At 45.3% G+C, this 23,612-nt stretch overlaps 1 protein-coding gene across 3 annotated transcripts in view; it reads right to left on the bottom strand.

Moving 5' to 3' along the window:
• sbf2 (SET binding factor 2) overlaps positions 1-23,612 on the bottom strand; it is a 155,846-nt gene that overhangs the window by 31,101 nt on the left and 101,133 nt on the right. For all 3 annotated transcript variants that reach the window (XM_031810629.1, XM_031810614.1, XM_031810621.1), the window contains exons 17-21: positions 12,107-12,175; positions 5,316-5,486; positions 4,931-5,205; positions 3,684-3,856; positions 2,953-3,026 (exon numbers count right to left, since the gene is read on the bottom strand). In XM_031810629.1, the coding sequence (XP_031666489.1) occupies positions 2,953-3,026; positions 3,684-3,856; positions 4,931-5,205; positions 5,316-5,486; positions 12,107-12,175 (762 nt within the window). The remainder of the gene's footprint in view (positions 1-2,952; positions 3,027-3,683; positions 3,857-4,930; positions 5,206-5,315; positions 5,487-12,106; positions 12,176-23,612) is intronic.

Genomic DNA, 23,612 nt, shown 5'->3' on the forward strand with positions numbered 1-23,612 from the left:
TTTTATATAAAATTAGCAAACATTAAAAAATAAGTTTTTGCTTTGTCATTATGGGGTATTGTGTGTAGATTGAGGAAAAAAAATTACAATTTAATCAATTTGAGAATAGGGCTGTAACATAACAAAATGTGGAAAAAGGGGTCTGAATATCTTCAAGGCACTGTAGTTGATTTTATTCAAACACATAGGGTGTGTCTATATATAGAAAAATACACGTTTAAAAATGTAGACCAATAGATTAGTTGAAACAGAGGACTTTCGGTCGACCAACATTTTTGTTGTTGTCGGGGACAGCCCTAACGTCAACATATCAGTGCATTAGATAAGGATAGATATCAACACACTTCACACCTAAACAACAGCCGAGCATATCGAAAACAGAAATCTATCACACACACACACACATCATTATCATGTCATAAAAGCAACACATCGATACACAGTGTGTTGCACACACACTCAGCATCATATAGGTGTTATACACAGCTACCTACAGTCACTGATGCTTTACCAAGAAAAACAAAGCATGTGCTCCATGGAGACTGATCATCAGTAATACTCCAAGTCAATAATTTGGTCCTTAGGTACATGCAAGTCTTTACATTTATTTACAACTACAATAATTCATTTAGTTCATTTTGATATATGCATTGAGTGTAGTCTGCGCAACATATATTTAACACAACTCTTACCCAACACTACCACAATATATTGATTTACGTGCTTCAAGAAATGCTGGAGGATCCAAAGCAAACCCCTCGTCAATGAGCACTGACAACTGCTGAACATCTGCTTTGAGGTGCTTCGTAGCAACCTGTAAATCCAAACTCCATTCCACTGTGTTGGAAGTCGGTTTCTCTTCAGCTCCCCAGCAGAGCCAGGTCTGAAGCTGGTCTAAAAATGCTCTGCCTCTCTAGCTCATCAAACTGCAGCCAAGTTGAGCACTCTAGTGTGAGGGGGCCTAGACAGTAAATGTCAGAAGGTCATGGTTCTGTGCAGTGTTCATATCTTCCATGGGGAACAGAATGGTGTCACTGGTCCCTCAGAGCACAGCCTTTACACACAGAGGGGGAGTGGGGGGGTGATACATGGAACCTGAAGGGACATCCATGCTAAGGTCAAGCCAGTCCAGTGGCTGTGCAGTTGAGTTCTGGGCTAGTCTGGCCAAAAGATAAGAGGAACATGGTCCTGCTGATGTTGGATGGCTCAGGGCCAGTGTGTTAAAGGCCCCAACGGCTCCCCCAGCACCCCAATGAGGCTGCCAGCTGGAACGCAAAGTAATCATCCCTACACACAGACTAGACAACCCATCCAGCTCCGCCAGAGATATAAGCGCCAGCAACTTATCACAGTGACCCTTTCACTGCTTGTAGCTTGGAGTGCCCAAGGTACACCAGTACGTCCAGCTCCCTTAACTGATTGTTTAATCCCGACAGACCCAACAGCGCTACCTCCTCCTCCCCCTGAACCTTGGGCCAAAGCAGTAGCAGGATCCACAGAGGCAAGGACAGCTCCAACTCCAGTCATAAATCTCTGTGCTGATGGCCCACCAGGGTCATTCCTGCGCTTGTTTACAGAGTTCACAGGATTGAATGTGCTGCTGGCAGCAGAGCTGTGTGCAACGTGGTCTCAGCTATGAATGTCAGACATTCTGGCCCTGCCAGACAAACATACAAATCAATTACACTGGACCTGACTGGGCCCGCAGTGTCCTGGGAATGAGCCGACCAGGGGGAGAGACCTAATCAAGAGCTGGCATTGTGATAAGGCGCACAACAGCATCACTGTAAGAACTCCAGTCTGATGGCTGATGAGTGATGACCGCAACATTACTGGAATCATAGGCACTTCAGCTACAGAACACCACTTCCAGAATAATAGAGGTTCCTGACACCACTTCCAGGAGAGTAGAGGTCCCTGACACCACTTCCAGGAGAATAGGGGTTCCTGACACCACTTCCAGGAGAATAGGGGTTCCTGACACCACTTCCAGGAGAATAGGGGTTCCTGACACCACTTCCAGGAGAATAGGGGTCCCTGACACCACTTCCAGGAGAATAGGGGTTCCTGACACCACTTCCAGGAGAATAGGGGTTCTGACACCACTTCCAGGAGAATAGGGGTTCTGACACCACTTCCAGGAGAATAGGGGTTCCTGACACCACTTCCAGGAGAATAGGGGTTCTGACACCACTTCCAGGAGAATAGGGGTTCTGACACCACTTCCAGGAGAATAGGGGTTCTGACACCACTTCATTATTAAAGGACACAGGTTTACTTCAAAGGCACAACAAAATTACTCCATTAATGAGATTGATAACATTTTGATGACCGTTCACAGAGTTTCAAATGGTACTAATATTCATGATTGATAAACTAAATTTCTATTCAGACAGACAGAGAACTCAGTGGCCCACTGCAGGGCAGCACCTACCTTCTGGATGGGTGGCCCACTGCAGGGCAGCACCTACCTTCTGAATGGGTGGCCCAGTGCAGGTCAGCACCTACCTTCTGGATGGGTGGCCCAGTGCAGGTCAACACCTACCTTCTGAATGAGTGGCCCAGTGCAGGGCAGCACCTACCTTCTGAATGGGTGGCCCAGTGCAGGTCAGCACCTACCTTCTGGATGAGTGGCCCAGTGCAGGGCAGCACCTACCTTCTGAATGGGTGACCCAGTGCAGGTCAACACCTACCTTCTGAATGGGTGACCCAGTGCAGGTCAGCACCTACCTTCTGAATGAGTGGCCCAGTGCAGGGCAGCACCTACCTTCTGAATGGGTGGCCCAGTGCAGGGCAGCACCTACCTTCTGAATGGGTGGCCCAGTGCAGGGCAGCACCTACCTTCTGAATGGGTGACCCAGTGCAGGGCAGCACCTACCTTCTGAATGGGTGGCCCAGTGCAGGGCAGCACCTAACTTCTGAATGGGTGGCCCAGTGCCGGGCAGCACCTACCTTCTGAATGGGTGGCAGTCTCCTGCTCTCCCTGTGGACCACCTCCAGAGTTTCCATCTGCATGGCCACGATGCCTGGGGACAGAGGTCATGACCAGTTAGCACAATGTCATGCACACACAAAAACAAATACACAAGTTACCCAACCCAGGTAAACATAAACACATGCTTGTACACCCCTAATCACAACCCCAGGAAGCCAATATTTACAGATTTGAAGGCCACCACCTACAGTGAGCTACAAAAGTATTGGGATGATACAATGACCATGAGGTTAAAGTGCAGACGGTCAGCTTTAATTTGAGGGTATTTTCATCCTTATCAGGTGAACTGTTAAATCAAGCTTGTGACTCTACAAAGTTGTTGGATGCATTTGCTGTTTGTTTTGGTTGTGTTTCAGACTATCTTGTGCCCAATATAAATTGTAAATGATGTAGTCATTTTTTAGTTACTTTCATTGTAAATAAGAATATAAATGTTTCTAAACACATTAATGTGGAGTCTACCATGATTACGGATAATCCTGAATCAATCGTAAATAATGATGAGTGAGAAAGTCAGCCGCACAAATACAGGGTTAAGTGATAAAGCTGACAGAATTAGGACAGCGGGAGTTTGCTACTGAAGTCAGAGGTCACGGTGCTAGCTACAGCGCTCCGGAATAAAGGTGTATTGGGGTTTAATTGACGTTGTATTTGGTAGTATTGAGGTTGACTGGGGGTCGTACGGTACCTGGGATCATGCTATGCAAACTCTTGATGTGGTCCTGGCTGACGCCACTCTCGGTGCACACCTTGTCAATGAAGCGGGCGATGAACCGTACCACAGAGTTGGCCACGTCGCTGTTCTCAGAGTCCTCAAAGCCACTCTCTGTGTCAAAGCTCTCCGCCACACTGCCTGCAATACTGCAAACACACATTTAGTTGGACTTTAGTCTTCATTAATGGCATGAGAATAGAACAGGCTGCAGAGAGGGATGCTTGAAGTTTTCCCAGAGATCCACATGACGATATAGTGCGTCTGAGGTCTGTGAGCATGGCAGTCTGGCGAGAGGTCAGCTGTGATGCCAGGACCGCTCACGCGGTCTCTTGGCCACTTTTCACATGGGACGGTGATGTAACGTCCAGCGGGGTTTACAAAACACACGGATGAGATCCAGAAGTCTCTCTATGAGAAGCAAAACAGGTCTGGGGCAAGAATCAAAATAGAGAAAATAACGACCAAATAAACAGTGCCATCGCGCCCCCCCCCCCCCCACTCATGAAACCAGCGGCAAAACAAGAACAAAAGGCTTCAACATTCTCCATGTAAACAATTCAAAGGGCCTAAAATCTCCAGTAATACGCATCAGTGGGGACTACCTAGGGGGCTACCGTGTAGCAGCAGTGCATACAGAAAGTGAAAGTGAGAGAAACTGGAGCAATGGCTTTGGCAGACTTCTCCATTTCTGAGAAAAGGCAAACGTGCAGACTTTCTAAACTTGGTACATCACATCACATTACTCTTAGCACAGAGCACTGGAAATCCCAATCTTTGTTTCTTTTGGCTGAGTGGAGGTCACCCCCACAGACAGGCTGAGTGTTAACCACCCTAGCAGAGCCGAGGCTGAAACTTTAGCAGGTGATAGGACAGCCAACGGGATGGATGTGGGAGTGGGCAGGATATGGCTGAGGAGGTGCTGTACACTGATCCGTTTTAGAGGCGATCATGTACACGGTAACGTCATGTCCGCCCACACACTTATCGTCACCTTATTACAAAGTACAAAATACTCCCCAAGCAAGAGCGCAATCATCCAAGATAACAGCCTTACATTTGAGTTATTTTTCCGATCAAGCGCATTTCTCTCGAGGGCCATGCGCTTCTGTGTGCTGTGCCAAAATAACTGTTGATATAGCTGTGGGGAATAGTTAGGTGTCAGATTTAACTGACTGAATATCAGTGGGGTGCAGTGAGGCGCAACTAGCTGCTCTGCTCGCCTGTTGGTGACGATGCTGTTGCTGCCACTCTCCCAGTCAGCGACGGGGTTGGCTCTGAGCAGCTTGTTCTTGCTGGTGTCCAGGGGGACCAGCAGGTAGACCAGGAGGCTGGCGTAGTGGATGGCCTGGCTGAACACTGTGCTCTCCTCGTTCTTCACCAGCTCCTGCTGCTTCTCCTTGCTGAGGCAGGGCCAGGCGCGCAGCTGCTCCGCCGCCAGGTCCATGGCCGTGCGCTCCAAGGCGCTGGGGGCCACCGGGGGCAGGGAACCTTGCTCCTGAGGGGAGAGAAAGATATGTGCTTGTTAAGTGCCATTCTGTAAACAGGGCTAAAAAAGGTGATAGAAAAACAACCATTATTTGGCTTTGAAACCTCTCATTCGTTTACCTTTAACCTGGCAGTGATTCCTAGTTTGTCTTCAGGGGCAGTGAGGTACAGGGCTCGGATCTGGTTCTGGACCTCACTGTAGAACGTGGCCTCCCAGAACTGCTGATTGGTCCAAATAGGATGGTCCTGGACACAGGTGTAGGCAAACTGGCTCACGCCAGCCGGCAATTTCTGCAGACACGAGGGAATATTTTGACAGTAAGAGGCTGAGGAGTTGACGCTTTCAACAGCTTACACTGAAGCGCTGACCAGCCAAACGTTCAGACCTGCTGACTGTCTGCTTTTGACTGAACATACAAGAGAGTAGTTTGGGCTCAACATCTCACAACTCGTGAAACTAACTGGGCTGTGGTGAGCATAGCTTGTAAAGACGACCATTAAAACCTGGGTGGAAATAGGAAAATAATCCAAAGCTGCCAAAGGTTTCAAGTACAATCAATCATTTCTCGTGGGCTGTAAGTTTTCAACACATACAACACCACACCAAGAACGTCACTCTCCTGCCCTCACTCTGGATGAGTACTAAAAACAGGGCCCTGCTGTTTTTCCACGGTATGAATAGTGAAGTGAAGCACCTGTTTGCCCCCAGCACCTAGAGAGAACATGCAGCTCTGCTAAAGCCATGAAGACGGTTCCTATGTCCCGATATAAACACATGAATGTTGGGCAACAGCTAAGGCACCTATTAGTCCCGGACCCAAGAACACAGAGTGCCGACACGTAATACATTAACATCCTCACACCCACCTCTATGTTCCCCTCCTCCCCCCTGGCAGAGTCTGAAGGCCATGTGTCTTCCTTAAGAGACGCTCAAGCTTCTTATTAGATTAGCTTCTGATTTCTTCCTTCGGAGCCTGACACAATACAACACGGCGCTGTTCATTATGGTCTTGGTTCTCCCTGAATGACCAGCGGCAGTGGGGCTACTGTAGTTACCAGAGGCTGCAGAACTAAAATGGCTACAGTCCAGGCACCTTGCAGAGGCTTACCCGAGGGCAGGGGTTCGAGCACAGAGCTCTGGGGGAGTGAGAGAGTCGTGTGCGGAAGTTCAAAGGTGAGACTGGGGCTGGAAGTGATTCCAGTATATGTTGGCCTGTGTATCTCATCTCTCCAGGGAGGTTTGAAGGCCGTTGGAGGGCAGCAGTAGACCGCCTGCTCGGCTCCCTCCCTGCTCAGGACAGCCCTACACCTTGAGTAGTATCCCTCTGATGTAAATGATAAATCCACTACTAAGCCTTCTCTCCAAACCACTGTCATAAAGACATAATTCACCTCCAAATGTAAGCAGACAGAGTGCAGCTTTATATCGTTAAGGAAGTATGGGGGATGACGCCAATGTCAAAGCTCGTACGGATAGTTTCATTTCCCCCGGGAACGTTTTATACACATTACATTTTAATAGGAAGGCCGTGTCTTATGCTAGTACTCAGCCATTTACAGGGAGCAGGGAGAGCAGGGAGCTGGTCTAACAACCCTCTGTCAGAGACAAATCTGACACGGCCACAAACTGTGGCTCTAATAGACTTACAGATTACCTGATTGGATTAACGAGTCTAGACTAAATGTACAGTGTTAAAGGATGGAAATGAATGAACCGTGGCCATTCATGGAACAGTGACCAATATGAAAAACAAGAACAGTAGACGCTTTAATGCAGCTGTTATTCTGGGGACCTGCACCAGAGAACAATATTTACAATATTAGTCATCATGCTCTCATATCATATGGTGTGGGGGTCTTGCAGCACATTGAGTGGAGGTGTGTGTGTCCTCTCCTGTTAAACACACAGCCTGCTCAGTTGTCTGGAGGTCAGGTTGACCACGGCCGGTTGGCTCTCCCTGCTCTGATAGCAGAGGGGAATCAGTCAGAACCTACTACACAGTGCAGAGGGACAAGAGAAGACAGATGGAGGGATGGAGGTAGACGACCATCAAAAGAGACCCATATGAAAGCTCCACTTGCCAAATGCAGGAAAACAAGCAGAGAGACGGACAGAGAGAGAGATAGACAGAGCCCAGAGAGAGCCCAGAGACCGAATAAGATGTCAAGGTCTGGCTTAGGGGATCCCTGGATGATGATGTTCGGGTTTATTACACGACTTGAAGGAAAAGGTGGTAACTCTTCAATATTACAGTATTGCCCATTTAGCTAGATAGACAGTGAGAGGGAGAGAGACATATACAGAGAGACAGCTCAGGGTGTGTTCATCAGCTCTAAAAAGGGAGATACGATGTCTCATAGCTCTGATGGTTGACCTGTACTTATCTGGACACTAGAGGAAAAGTGCCGTGTTTGATCCGTGACCAGCCTTGGGCAACAAAATCGTGGCTGTAATGGCTGTTTTGGAGGAAATCACTTGGCGTCCAGGGGTATAAAAATAGACATTCCTTTAGAAGTCCTTTGTGACAGAGACACTGGGGAAAGAAAACAACCCGACTTGGACCAATCAAGCTTTATAGATTTATTCCCCATTAATCCCGATTGTGTCATTGGAGTTATTTGCATTCTGTAGCACTGAAGACGTCGCCATCCAAACAATGTATTTACACAGATGTCCGAGTCAAACAAACAGAGGAGACATGTGGAAAAGCGTGGAACAAACAAGCCCATCATGCCGTAAGTATTCATGCGGGATGTACTGTTAACATAAATGGTCTACAATGCAGAGTAAACAGAGACGAGTCCAGCTCTAGACGTCTCACAGGGACACAAAGGTCACGACGTAAATCATCCGTTCTCCCCAGGACCAAACGTAAAACAGCTCGACAGCGAAAACCTTCCAATCTCTCCACGCATAAACTGGGGCAGAAATTATTTAAAGAGTCCAATGGTTTTCTGTGTTGAGTCCAGAATCATGTTTGGGCTGCTGCCGCGGTACATCCAATTGAAATGAAACCTCAAAGAGCCAAGAGGTAGGCAAGATCTCTACTCTTGGTCTACATTCAATTGCAAGAATAAAAACATGATAAACATGTGAGTTTATTAAAAAGGGCACAATAACACCGAATCAAACAGCGCTGATGCTTGTAGTAAGATGCGGTTTATCAGAAGTAGTATATTTCCTAGTAATTCAGAAACATTTATACAGAACAATTCAACAACCCGAGTGCTAACTGAGATATGGCCTGTACAAAGGTTGCATGCAGTTTAGGTAAACTACTTACTGAGCCCAAGAGAGCACGCCAACCCAGTTCAACCCAAAAGCTCATGTCAAACACAGTTCAACCGGTTGGCTGCATTATGATGACATCACCAGACATATAGCCCTCTAAAGTAAGTAACATATGTTGTTCCAAGAGTGGTTAGTTTCGCAGACCTCACTGTGCAGCCTGCCAGACAGACCGAGGGAAGGAAGGGGCAGAATATAGAATATAGGTCAATGAAAGGCGGCTCTTCAGTTTGAACATTTGCCCAAAACACAAACCAAAACACACACAATGTCTCTCGCACAAACACTGTGGGAGTGGGCACATTGCTGGGAAGCTTCCCACATTCTGTAGTGAGGAGAGGTTGGGCAGCAGCACTGTGGGCTGAAGACAGTCCACTGTGGAGGGAACAGACTAGCCAAACACTGTGGGAGCGGGCACATTGCTGGGAAGCTTCCCACATTCTGTAGTGAGGAGAGGTTGGGCAGCAGCACTGTGGGCTGAAGACAGTTCACTGGGGAGGGAACAGACTAGCCAGGCTACAGACTAGCCAGGCTAAAGCTAAGAGAAAGAAGACCACCGTGACAGGACAGCCCATATTAATCATATTAAGTTGAGAAAAACCTCATAAGGCTTTCATGAATTGTCACTACCTTAAGACTTAGGGGATTTACTATAAATATTATACTGTAAAAGGGTCATTTTAACTTAGAGTGCGTTTCTGGGGGCAGCCTTCCGATGGGGGCATTGTAGTGATTGAAGACATTACATACTGTGGTGAAAAAAAAACGGATGTGAAGCCCTGACCAAATTTCTTCCAGACCCGATCTCCACTTCTCACTGTAGTTACTGCAGGCAGCAGAGGTTGACAGATTGAGAGGCTCTGTGGAAGATGTCAATGAGCAGTGATGGATAACAGTTACAGGTGAAGCAGCGGTTTTAAGGAAAGGGCCTTAAGCCAACTGACCTCGTTGAGAGGGGCTGAGGGAATGTAGAACTTCCCGATAAGGTGATTTATACTCCTGGGGGCTGAGCATGAGGACTGTCTGGAGTAAAAAAAAAACAACGATACAGTAACCAGCAAGGCGGTTGTCGTCAATGGCACGTGCTACCGTACGGCATGTATTGTGTTGATCCCGCCTTGCCACTGCAAGACAGTATAATATGTACAATTCACTATTTACACAGATGGAATTACACTTTTTAAGGAAAGCAATAGGCCTGCTCTTGTAAAGTCATCTACATGAGAAACTCAAAATAAGAACTTGTTTATAATGAAACTATGCAGCAAATTCACGAGGCAAGCCTGGACTACTGTGGTTACGTAAAAGGTGTAAAAAGGTAGCCTAATCACTCAAAGCCCCTTGAGCACTGATTAACTACATCTTTCCATGGAGATTACAGACAGGTTGTGTGCGTGTGTGTGTGTGTGTGTGAATTCCGCTGTCCAAATGCCTTTCCGGGATACCTCTGGCCCAGTTTGAACTACCATTGTATTACAGGTTCTCCCTACCCTGGCATGACCTACAGGTAGACACCTATCAGATCAGCTTCACCTTCTAGGAAATCTAAATGGGATCCACCGACAGCAGGTTGTCTTAACTTGAGGGCAGGGTGCTGTTGTAGTAAGGTTGGAGGGCTTAGCAGTTTAGTACTGAAGTTAGGAGGTTAGGAGTACTTGGACGCAGATGTGCAACATGTGCAACATGATGAATGAAATCAGAGCTAATCTTCCATGAAAAGGTACGCAAATAATCTTGACCATAAGACCCGTGTCAAAACCATTCCATGGCAAAGAAACAAACGATTCTGGTTGAAATTCTCTCTTTTTGGCTTTGTAACACAACACATGTACCACTGAAAGAATATTGGACATTTCATTTAGCTATTTTGTCACCTTTTTGTCACGATTGTCACCTGGATACAGAGAGCATACACTCCTTCTGTTCCCTTTCTCTCAACCAACGATTCTACAAATGGTTCTCTCAGCAGTGTCCTACAGTAGACTCATGGTCCTCTACTACAGCGTGGCGTAAACCCAACACTCCACTAGCTCCTTCATCTGCTGCCAAGCATGCTTTGAACAGCCCCATAACAGTCAGTGTGGTAAAGTCAAAGACTTTGGGGAAATGTGGCAGGATGGGGGGGGGGGAAGAGTAAAGCAGGCCAACAGACATTTTGCAAAAGCATGTAATTGACTATCGTGCGATGCTGAGATTATCCCGAGAATCTCTGTGGAACGTTGTGAACCATCACAAGGTGCTCTGTTTTTTGGGGATATGTTGTTTTTCCAGCTTTTTCATGGCGTTTTTTCATCACACAAGAGATTACACAATATGGACCGTGGTGGATTCCTGTGCTCTTGCCTTTCGCCATTTGCGTGACCACACGCTGGACTCTACAGTTAATGCCATTCCTTTGGAAATCTGGGAGAAATCTGTTGCGTTCTGGAGCTCACGATATCATTCCTTCTCATTCCTCCCGTGCCAGAAACTGCTCCGTTGAGAATGAGATGCCTCTCAGGATTCGTGTCGCTTTCTGAAAACCTGGTGATAAAAGTCCTTTAACGTAATCCTTTAATCAGATTGTATGGTTCGGTAAAATTTGGAAATAGGAAAAGAAACGACAGAAAATCCAATGCGTTTGGGCAATAGCTTTCAGATGTCTCAATGAAGAGGCAGAAAGCTGGAGCATAGGGTCACAGTGTTGTGTTGACAACTTGACGGTCACAGAGAGACACTGTTACTCCGTTACAGCAACAAACCAAACTATAGACAATGTGGTGTAGTGGGATATGTGACCTCAGGTTGTGTACAGAGACAACTCTGCTCTCACCCCCATTACATAGCAGGTCACACTGTACACCTGTATCAACAAACAGAGTCAATTCCCTTGGTTTTAGTTAGATAATTGACTATATGTGTACATTTCCAATGCCACTGTGGTCTGATAGAATGGTTAACCTGGCTGGGAAACAGAGAGAGCAGGCTTATCACAGAGCGTTACGTCAGTCCTGTAAAAACAGTGTCATACAATGGCAGAGAGTGGGCGAGGTCGAAATTCTGTCTCTTACGGTCTGTACCCAATGCAGGGCAACAGCCCACAGTTGTCTGTCGCCGTGGCAACAGCAGAGCGGTGGGGACATATTTGTGGTGCGTGCCGCAGCAACCAAGTTTGATCACGGGAGGTTGGAAACCACAAACCACAGCGGCCCTCTGGGATTTGGTGTGAAGTACAGTTCTCACCCCCTTTATCCTAATGTGGCTCGTCTGAGACCAGCGGGACACTCCTCTGTCCCCGCCCCTGTCCCAGAGCTGCATGGTCAGAGGCCTGGGAAGTCTCTTGTCCTGCCTGGAACACAGCTCCTGACATGAGGTCAGAGCATGCTGCATGCACCAGAGGCAACCTTCAGAACAGGACCAGCGCCAGGACAGCTGGGATATCACACCCTATCCCTTTTCTATTATTGCCCTCCGTTATAAATACCCTCCATTAGGACGGCCAGCTTGCGGTGAATGCCAGGCCGTCCTGCCCTTGATTGAGCAATATAATCAAAAGGACCTGCTGGCTGACTCTCTATCCGCTCTGTCTGTGTGAGAGAGGAGAAGAGCTCTGTGGAATGGAATCTCCCAGTCAGTCACTCACCCGGTAAAAGGCCGTCGTCAGGGGCAGCAGGGCGGAGGCGACCGTGTACTCTTCAGAGCTGGAGCAGTCCTGTGGGTCACACAACAGGGGAGAGGGGAGGTCAGGACACAGCATGATAATGTTACAGAAGCAGGTCGGGCCTCCAAGTACACCTGTTATATCACTATGGATCAATAAGGTCTGGGCAGCGCACCTCTCATAAAACACATTACGTACGAGCAAAACCTGATGTCATTTTTGCAAACAACTAATAATAATTGAAGTAATTGAATTTGTTGGTCATTTCATGTTGTGCATTCCTGCTCCAGATTACATCCCAGAGTTTCTGGGATCAACATCTACAAACACATTGAAATGTTGTTGCATAAAATCACAAATTGTCTTGGCTTTAAAATGCAACATCCATTAGTCAAGCACCATGATGATTCCCCCCAAAATGGACATTACATTTTTTTTAACAGCTAGAGCGCAGCTGACAATTTCTTCTCCCATTTTTATACCACTCACAGAATGCATCTGTACTGGGGTCTATTTGAAATAAAATAAGTTGTATTCAATAGAGCATTAGAGATAAGCACGGCATTCCGGCAGATAGTACAATACATCCAGTAGAACTGGGGACTTAAGGGCCAAAATAAAATGGCTCATATTGAAAACAGAGAGACTGGATGGGAAAAGGAGAAAATCTGAAAAGGACCCAATTCGGACCCAAAAGAGCTCCACACACAGGAAATTGGTACTTATCTCCATGAGCTTTGTGGGGATTTATTTGTTCAACTGGGAAAATGAGAATGGTCGCCGGAAACTTGATTTAAGTCAATGTCAAAAAAGCAGAGGTGATCCTGATCTGGTGCTGTGTCTCATAACCCTCACAGAGACCCCAAGGGCAGGATACGTCGTAAATCACACACACACACATCTGCATTCACAACCCATCTTTCATACACATACAAACACACACTTCATAACCAAGCACGCATTCGACAAACTTTGCATTTTCACAAAGACGCACACCACCTCACACACACAATCAGAGCCTCTCATTTTGGCAAGAGAGGGGGGTAAAAGGATTGTGACAGGAATGCTGGACTTGCCAATAGTGGAGATGGGGCCTTTTGAATAAATCCCCCATTCCCTCATACCTTCCCAAAAAACTGAGGAATGTACAGAGAGGAGATAAATGCAAAACAGCTTCAGCTAAACATGAAAGCCTGGCCCCCCATGAACGGAGCGATATACTTTGTTTTCCCCTTGCAGTTGGTTTTCAGTTATTTTGGGTTGCGCTTGAACGCTCCAGTTTGGAGAGCCACCAAATCTTTGTTTACCGGCATCCCTGACAATGCTGCAGGTCACAGAGGTTCAAAGAACCCAGCGAAAACTCTCCAAATAACCCCAGGAGCAGAAGTGCAAGGGCAGAAAAATGGAAACATTTAACAGAGACGTCATTATTCAGACAAAACAACCACAAGGTCAGAGGAGCCAAGTCTGGGCTAACATTTCATAAAGCATCGTTCTAATTCATCTTTCCAAAACACTGTACTGTAACGCCTTGAGTCGAGCTTGTCAACATCAAAAGGCAGAAGCATTGATTCAGAGCATGAAGAAGAGTCATAAGACCAAGCCGTGCTCTGCTATCTGTAAAAACAGACCCAGTGTACATGTTCATATGTCATTCTGGCACAATCCCGTTTACTTTAGGCTACCTCAGTATCATCTACAAACAGGGCCGCGCTGTAATCTGATAGAAGAGGGAAAGTGATGTTCTTCAAGTGCCAAGTTTAGGGAAGACATGAGGTCTTAGAAGCAGCTATCCAGGTTGGCGCCATGATTTACTGTAGTTCAGAACTTCCTAGGCCAATAGGTCACAGCAAGCCATACTGAGAGTATAAAGACGCCCAACTACAGTGAGGCTGAATAACTGAAAGGCGGCAAGGCGTGAGGGAGACCCTGATGCTGCTGATCTATGTAGGCTCTACTGCATGTGCTTGGAGTTATCCCTGGTTCACCAGCAGCACATATGCCTGTTTACATTGAGACAGAGGAATGCTGCTGTTTATGATTCGGGACACTGCAGTCGCCGCAGAGCCCAGCACATACGAGCACATGCAAGTGTGCAGGGGTGGGGCGCGTGTATAAAATGTATGTGCTTAAGCGCATCTGTGTACAGAAGGGTGAGGAGAGCAACGTGCTCCCATGCAGCTCCGCTTAGGAAGGAGGAAGCCATCTCCCCTCCTCTTTTCTCCATCTCTTTCATTCTCTCTCAAGGCTGTGGTTCACGGATGACTCATGATGTTTTGCCCCTGATATACACGTAGGCCTATACTCAGCAAACAAAGACCCTGGACCGGCACGTTTAACATGGCCCCATGACAGGAAGTGAGCAGAGAGCAGCTTCCTGCAGACTCCAGACACCTCTCCCTCAGCGCTTTCCAGGAACCATCCGACTGAGACAGGCATTTAAAAGCATAGAAGGGGAGCTGGAGGAGGCTTTTATGAGGCTGCTGTGCTGTGGTATTATTCATACTCACTGGGTCAGAAACCATAGAGCACGAGCCATACTCACTCATAAGCTGACTCATTGACAAACAAGCACAATACTGAGCACAGCCGTGCACACAGACACATATACTACAAACTTTGGTACACTAATCAAATTGAATGTCAGAAGCATGGAATAAAATCACTTCACTTCCTGGCCTGTACGGTGTTCCCTGGCTATGTTAACCTGGTCCTGCTGGCTGACATCCAAGGGGAATGGCTTTATCTGTACATGATAACGATGCTCGTGAGAACTTCCCAGTGCAGTCGTTATGTTAGCATGTCCAACCAGTCCAGAGACATGACCGATCTACAACCAAGCAGAGCAGAGTGAGAGCTTTTCACAGCAAGAACCCACTCCTCTTCTCACAAAGGATATTAAAAGGAGAGCAGGAGAAGTGGGGGACTCTAAATTAAACCTTAACCATGTTACTGTTCAGGTCCTGGAGGGAGATAGGCTGGAGACCCTGTGTGAGACTGTCAAACACACAGCAGTACATCCTAGTAGAGAGGAGGGCGAAGAAAGATTCCCATTCATGCAATATCATGTGATGTTGTGGACCCTGCTCTCTTTAGCAAAGCAAAGCCATGAGTGCAAAATCTCTCTAAAACCAAATAATCTGCTCAACGCTAAACCATGATTGAGGAGACTAAACTGCTGGGTGTAACCCTGGATAGCAAGCTATCATTGTCAAAACATATAGGCTCAATGTTTATTCAAATGGGAAGGGCTCTGTCCATGATCGGCATCTCAGTCGACCAGACGGGTCTTACAGGCTCTAGTTGTCGCACCTGGACTACAGCCCAGCTGTGTGGTCATGTACTGCAAAGAGGGAGTGGCTTGCAAAAGTATTCACCCCCTGGCATTTTTCCTATTGTATTGCCTAACAACCTGGAATTAAAACCGATTTTTTTGTGGTTTGTATCATTTGATTTACACAACATGCCTACCACTTTGAAGATGCAAAATATTTTTGATTGTGAAACAAACAAGAAATAAGACCAAAAAAATGAAAACTTGAGTGCACATAACTATTCACCCCCCTAAAGTCAATACTTTGTAGAGCCACCTTTTTCAGAAATTACAGCTGCAATCTCTTGGGGTAGGTCTATGAGCTTGGCACATCTAGCCATTGGGATTTTTGCCCATTTTTCAAGGCAAAACTTCTCCAGCTCCTTCAAGTTGGATGGGTTCCGCTGGTGTACTGCAATCTTTAAGTCATACCTCAGATTCTCAATTGGATTGAGGACATTTAAATGTTTCCCCTTAAACCACTCAAGTGTTGCTTTAGCAGTATGCTTAGGGTCATTGTCCTGCTGGAAGGTGAACCTCTGTCCCAGTCTCAAATCTCTGGAAGATGAAACAGGCTTCCCTCAATTTAGCACCATCCATCATTCCTTCAATTATGACCAGTTCCCAGTCCCTGCCGATGAAAAACACCCCCCCCCCCCCCATTATGATGCTGCCACCACCATGCTTTACTGGGAGGATGGTATTCTTGGGGTGATGCGAGGTGTTGGGTTTGTGTCAGACATAGCGCTTTTCTTGATGTCCAAAAAGCTAAATTTGAGTCTCATCTGACCAGAGTACCTTCTTCCATATGTTTGGAGAGTCTCCCACATGCCTTTTGGCCAACACCAAACGTGTTTGCTTATTTTTTTCTTTAATGGCTCTTTATGGCCACTCTTCCGTAAAGCCCAGCTCTGTGGAGTGTACGCCTTAAAGTAGTCCTATGGACATATACTCCAATCTCCACTGTAGAGCTCCTTCAGCGTTATCTTTGGTCTCTTTGTTTAATGCCCTCCTTGCCTGGTCCGTGAGTTTTGGTGGGCGGCCCTCTCTTGGCAGGTTTGTTATGGTGCCATATTCTTTCAATTTTTTTATAATGGATTTAAAATTGTGCTCCGTGGGATGTTCAAAGTTTGATCTTTTTTTTATAACCCAACCCTGATCTGTACTTCTCCACAACTCTGTCCCTGACCTGTTTGGAGAGCTTCTTGGTCTTCATGGTGCCCCTTGCTTGGTCGTGTTGCAGACTCTGGGGCATTTCAGAACAAGTGTATATATACTGAGAGCATGTGACAGATCATGTGACACTTAAATAAAGTCCAACTGTGTGCAATCTAACTCATTATGTGACTTCTTAAGGTAATTGGTTGCACCAGATCTTATTTTGGGGCTTCATAGCAAAGGGGTTGAATACATATGCACGCACCACTTTTAGAAAAAATGTATTTAGAATTCTTTTGAATTTGGACTATTTTGTGTATGTCCATTACATGAAATCCCCAAAAAATCAATTTAAATTACCGATTGTAATGCAACAAAATCGGAAAAACGACAAGGGAGATGAATACTTTTGCAAGGCACTGTACATTTCAGTTGGTCCAGAACAAAGCAGCAAGTATGGCACTTAGATGTACATGGAGAGAAAGTGTCAGTAACGTGTGTCAATCTCGCCTGGCTCAAAGCTGAGGAGAGATTGACTGCATCACTCTTGGTCTTTGTGCGAGGTATTGATGTGTTGAAGGTACTGAACTGTCTGTTCGAGCAGTTGGCACACTGTTCGGATGTATTATATAGAGCCATGACTACTTTACAGTTGGCACTATATGCATTGGGGCAGGTAGTGTTCTCCTGGCATCCGCCAAACCTAGATTTGTCCGTCAAACTGCCAGATGGTGAAGCGTGATTCATCACTCCATAGAACACATCCAATGGCATTGCGCATGGTGACCTTAGGCTTGTGTGTGGCTGCTTGTGTGTGGCTGCTAGGCCATGGAAACCCATTTCATGAAGCTGACATTGCTTTCAGAGGCAGTTTGAAACTCGTTTGTGAGTGTTGGAACCGGACAGATGATTTTTACACACTACACACTTCAGCAGTCGGTGGTCCGGTTCTGTGAGTTTGTGTGGCCTACCACTTCATGGCTGAGCCGTTGTTGCTCCTAGACATTTCCACTTCACAGTAACAGCACTTACAGTTGTCAGGGGCAAATCTAACAGGGCAGAAATTTGACAAACTGACTTGTTGGAAAGGTGGCATCTTATGAACATGCCATGTTGAAAATCTATGAGCTCCTCAGTACAAGCCATTCTACTACCAATGTTTACTATGGCGATTGCATGGCTGTGTGCTCAATTTTGTCAGCAACAGGTGTAGCTGAAATAGCCAAAGCCACTAATTTGAAAGGCTGTCCACATACTTTAGTATAAACAATGCATGTAGGCTATGTGTGGCATTTTAAATGTATGTAGTTTAGTCCTTGACTAATAATGTTCTGTACTATGTCATGTTTCATGTGGACACCAGGAAGAGTAGCTGTTTTTGATCCAAACCAAATGGGGAGAGCGCAAGCAGGTTCCCTGACTCTCACACCCTAGTCTGAATGGGGTTGTAGCCAAGGTTCCCTCCATTGTGCACTGAGCAAATTTCAGGTCTGCTGAGCACAAACTTGGAAGTTGTGAAAATTCTATGCAACACTGAGGCTGTACACGCTTTAAGTTACAGTTTTAACAGTGGCCAAGTAGGCTACTGTAGCTACTTGATCATAATGTAGGCCTACCAGTGGTCTACTATCAAAAACAATGGAGAAAAACACATCCAATAACATTTTAACATGGAAATAGCTGTTCTATCATCCAGCCTACAGTAGCAGCCAATGTGTGGTGTTCAATGCCTACATTCCATTAAGCTTGGCATTAACCTGTTTATTCACTTGTCCTTCCGACGAGGTGACTTACATTTAAAAATAAATACAAATATTTCATCTTTAACTAGGCAAGTCAGTTAAGAACAAATTATTATTTACAATGACGGCCTACACAGGCCAAACCCCGACAATCCTGGGTCATTTGTGCGTCGCCCTAGGGGACTCCCAATCATGGCCGGTTGTGAATTCGAACGAGGTTGTCTGTAGTGACGCCTCAAGCACTGAGATGCAGTGCCTTAGACTGCTGCGCCACACAAAATGGTATGTTTCATGTAAGAAACCACTTTACAAAATAAAATTAATTATTAGAGAATCAGACAAATTATGCTACCTTCTGCCTATTGGCTACTTAAGTTTATTCAAGACGGTCACAAAATACAACACTGCTCCTTTAAGATATAAAATCTCTTTACCTGACTCGCTTTTCAAAGATGGCTAGAAATGCACACCGTTTGTTCTCTTGTTGGAAACTCCCCCATCGTTGACTACAACCGAGCTATAACTGGGATAATGAAGAAATCAAATGAAGAAATATGCACACGTGGCTACATGCAGCTCTCACTTTGATCTCAAAACAAGCGCATTTAGTGACCGCTCGCATCTAGTGACCGCTCATACTGTAATCTAAACACAGTCCAGTTCAAAGTGAATGTTCAATATGAAAATATAATTTTTTATTTCACCTTTATTTAACCAGGTAGACCAGTTGAGAACAAGTTCTCATTTACAACTGCAACCTGGCCAAGATAAGGCAAAGCAGTGCGACAAAAACAACAGTTACACATAGGATAAACAAATGTACAGTCAATAACACAATAGAAAAATCTGTATACGGTGTGTTTAAATGAAGTAAAGAGGTAAGGCAATAAATAGGCCATAGTGGCGAAGTAATTACAATTTAGTAAGTTACACTGGAGTGATATACAGTTGAAGTCGGAAGTTTACATACAGATTTTTTTTCACTTATAATTCACTGTATCACAATTTCAGTGGGTCAGAAGTTTACATACAATAAGTTGACTGTGCCTTTTTGCTTGACATCGTGAATTTTTTATTTTTTATTTTTTAAATCAGCCAAGACCTCAGATTTTTTTTTGTAGACCTCCACAAGTCTGGTTCATCCTTGGGAGCAATTTCCAAACACCTGAAGGTACCACAATCATCTGTACAACACCATGGGACCACGTAGCCGTCATACCGCACAGGAAAGAGAATGCGTTCTCCTAGAGATTAATTTACTTTGGTGCGAAAAGTGCAAATCAATCCCAGAACAATAGCAAAGGACATTGTGAAGATGCTGGAGGAAACAGGTACAAAAGTATCCATATCCACAGTAAACAAGTCCTATATCGACATAACCTGAAAGGCCGCTCAGCATGGAAGATGCCACTGCTCCAAAACCGTCATAAAAAATCCAGACTACGGTTTGCAACTGCACATGGGGACAAAGAGCGTACTTTTTGGAGGAACGTCCTCTGGTCTGATGAAACAAAAATAGAATCGTTTCCCCATAATGACCATCCTTATGTTTGGAGGAAAACGGGGAGCTTGCAAGCAGAAGAACACCATCCCAACTGTGAAGCAAGGGGGTGGCAGCATCATGTTGTGGGGGTGCTTTGCTGCAGGAGGGACTGGTGCACTTCACAAAATAGATGGCATCTTGAGGAGAGAAATGATGTGGATATATTAAATCAACATCAGTCAGGAAGTTAAAGCTTGGTCGCAAATGGGTCTTCCATATAGACTATGACCCCAAGCACAAGGGGACAACGAAGTCAAGGTATTGGAGTACATCACAAAGCCCTGACCTCAAACCTATAGAAAATTTGTGGGCACAACTGAAAAAGCATGTGAGAGCAAGGAGGCCTACAAACCTGACTCAGTTACACGAGCTCTGTCAGGAGGAATGGGCCAAAATGCATCCAACTTATTGTGGGAAGCTTGTGGAAGGCTACCCAAAATGTTTGACTCAAGTAAAAACAATTTAAAGGCAATGCTACCAAATACTAATTCAGTGTATGTAAACTTCTGACCCACTGGGAATGTGATGAAAGAAATACAAGCTGAAATAAATCCTTCTCTGCTATTATTCTGACATTTCACATTCTTAAAATAAAGTGGTGATCCTAACAGACCTAACTGACAGGGATTTTTTACTAGGATTAAATGTCAGGAATTGTGAAAAAGTTTAAATGTACTTGGCTGTGTATGAATGTTTAAATGTACTTGGCTAAGGTGTATGTAAACTTCCGACTTCAACTGTACATGCAGATGAGGATGTGCAAGAAGAAATACTTGTGAGCAAAAGAGCAAAAAAACAAAGAGAAATATGGGGATGAGGTAGGTAGTTTGTTGGATGGGCTATTTATAGATGGGCTGTGTACAGCTGCAGCGATCGGTGAGCTGCTCTGACAGCTGACGCTTAAAGTTAGTTAGGGAGTTATAAGTCTGCAACTTCAGTGACAGGTCATAGTGGTGGGTAATATATGGGTCTTTGGTGACAAACCGGATGGCACTGTGATAGACTGCATCCAATTTGCTGAGTAGAGTGTTGGAGGCTATTTTGTAAATGACATCGTCAAAGTCAAGGATCGATAGGATACTCAGATTTACAAGGGTATGTTCAGCAGCATGAGTGAAGGAGGCTTTGTTGCAAAATAGGAACCCGATTCTAGATTTAATTTTGGATTGGAGATGCTTAATGCGAGTCTGGAAGGAGAGTTTACAGTCTAGCCAGACACCTAGGCATTTATAGTTATCCACATATTCTATGTCAAAATCATTCAGAGTAGTGATGCTAGTCGGCCAGAGATCGGTGAAGAGCATGCATTTTGTTTTACTAGCATTTAAGAGCAGTTGGAGGCCACGGAAGGAGTGTTGTACAGCGTCCAAGCTCATTTGGAGGTTTGTTTTGCATATAGACCTACTGCAGCTCTGACTGGTTATGATTCACCAGTCTGTGTAGAATATGGGCCCGAGTCATGCCTGTCAATGCAATAGAATCCTACTCCAATGCACTCTGCCTACAAGAAAATATCTTGCACAGTTCATTTTGCATACTAAATCTTGCATCGTTTGTTTCGTTTCAGTATATTACATTGAAAGGGACTAATATTGCATTGATTCGATCACAATTGCCGCAGTAGAGCGAAACATTGATAGTGTTAACTAAATGGGAAACTGTAGAAAGTTGAATGAAGTTCAATCTCGTGCTTCTCTGTGCGGGCTTATATTTCTTCTGCACGGAAGGCCGTTGTGATCTGTGCGCCCTCAGCTTTGACAGAACATTGGTTATGGCCCATCTGGCCAATAGCATCACAGCATTGGTCAGCCCAGGGTACATCTGAACATATACTAATCTAGAATGAATGGACCTACAACTTTTCTCCTATACCCAACAACCCCCAGCAGGTGAAGGAGCACATGTGTGAATGACATTCTGACAGCGTTTTGTGAGTCCTGTCATGGGGCCCATAATTCTCTCTGATAGGAAATGGTTGAGATGCCAGGATGCATTTTTACCCCTTTTTCCACAGCAGGGCTCTGCTCGCCTGGCCATGCCTTGTGCAATGTCCACTTTCAAACCTGCAACAGCTTGGAGGGGGAGAGAGGGAGAATAGGTGCTCTGCACAGCGGCTGCACGCACACAAAAACAAATAGGCTCCCTATTACTGCAAATACTCTAATTAAGGTCAGTCATGTCTTTGAGTCATGTGGCTGTCAAGTAGGAGATATGACTTAAAACAGCTGCAGAATGTTTACCACATACACAGATAAGATGCGTCCAGCACAGATAGCACTGGCATCCACTTTGGACAGTTTAGTCAGCATCTTACTGTAACTGTTGAGGTCAAAGCACTTGAGGAATGGACAACTAATGTGTTTGGTCAGAGCTCATTGGTTTTCAAAGAAGTTGTGTAAAATGTGGGTTGAGGCATGACAGGAACAAGAAGTAGTAACACTGCATGGTCTTCATCTGATACCTCTGGCTCAATCAGCCAATCACATCACTCACACCACTCACACCACACAGACAGACCTGCAGGTCTCAAACGCACTGGCAGAGCATCTTATCTCATTAAAATAACAATTGACTCAGAATGACAGTAAGGTAAATATTTACTTTGAATACTTCAAATACTTGCAATAAATTGAAAAAAAAATGGGGTAAGGTATGTAAACAAACCTTGAAGCATTTAATGAGAGCAGGGAAAATGCGTCACTAACAGTCTGTCTCAGCAGACACAGGTTCACTGTCTCTCCTATAGGGACAAACATGGGCTTGTTCTGCACCAGGGAATGACATTTCCTCAGAAATGTCAAACCCCTACGATTAGCCCCAAACTGACATGTTACATGTGGCCCATAAACTCTTGATTGGCCTCAGAATGATGATATCATCAGGAATGTGAGATGTTTTTAGATAGAAACACACATGCCTCCCATCTCGTTCTAATGAGGCATCATTCTGTCACTGTACAGAGACTGTGGTGCATAGCACACTGTAGAGGTCACACTAGCTTTGTGGGGTGTTGAGGGATCACACACACACACAATCACTGGCATCAGTGCAATCTGTGATATATCTCCAAGGGCCTTTTGACAGGGAAGGGTGTTGAGAGGAGAGGGGTGAAAGTGAAATACGAGAGTAATTACTGCCGAGGCAATCTGCTATTTCTGTTCCTATTACAGCCCATCTGAGACAAATCCATGGACCTGGGCTACGGACCAGGACACAGAATCGGGACCAAATAACTGCAGAATGGATGGACCTCTGGCCTGTTGTTGCCTTGGTGAAAATATAGGGGAGAAATAACAATACAGTATTACACCGTAAAGCTAAATGAAATTATAGAGAAATGCTTGCTATGTTTTAGCTAACCTTTTGGCAAGGAAACCCTCGCTCCATTGTAAATACCAGCTCCATGAGTAAAATTGTTGCTTATTTTGTTTTGCGAGGCAAAGTAGAGATTAAATCAAAATCAGACGGAATGTCTGGTGAAATGAGAACCCTGAAGGTTTGGAGATAATATACACACTGTACTCTATCCATCTACCTTAAAGGGTGAAGTCACAACAGTAGGTCACCAGGAGTGCAGTACTATGCTGGACAGGCAGTTCCTCTCAGATGCACTGGGGATGTTTTGGTGTGGAGATGTCCATCTCTAATGGTGGACTCTATCTGCAAGTCTACATCTGATGTTTGGGTTTGAATAGTGGTTGTTGAGGAGAGACAAGGGCCCCGGACTGATGC

This window comes from Oncorhynchus kisutch, linkage group LG3 (assembly GCF_002021735.2).
Source record: "Oncorhynchus kisutch isolate 150728-3 linkage group LG3, Okis_V2, whole genome shotgun sequence".
NCBI lineage: Eukaryota > Metazoa > Chordata > Actinopteri > Salmoniformes > Salmonidae > Oncorhynchus > Oncorhynchus kisutch.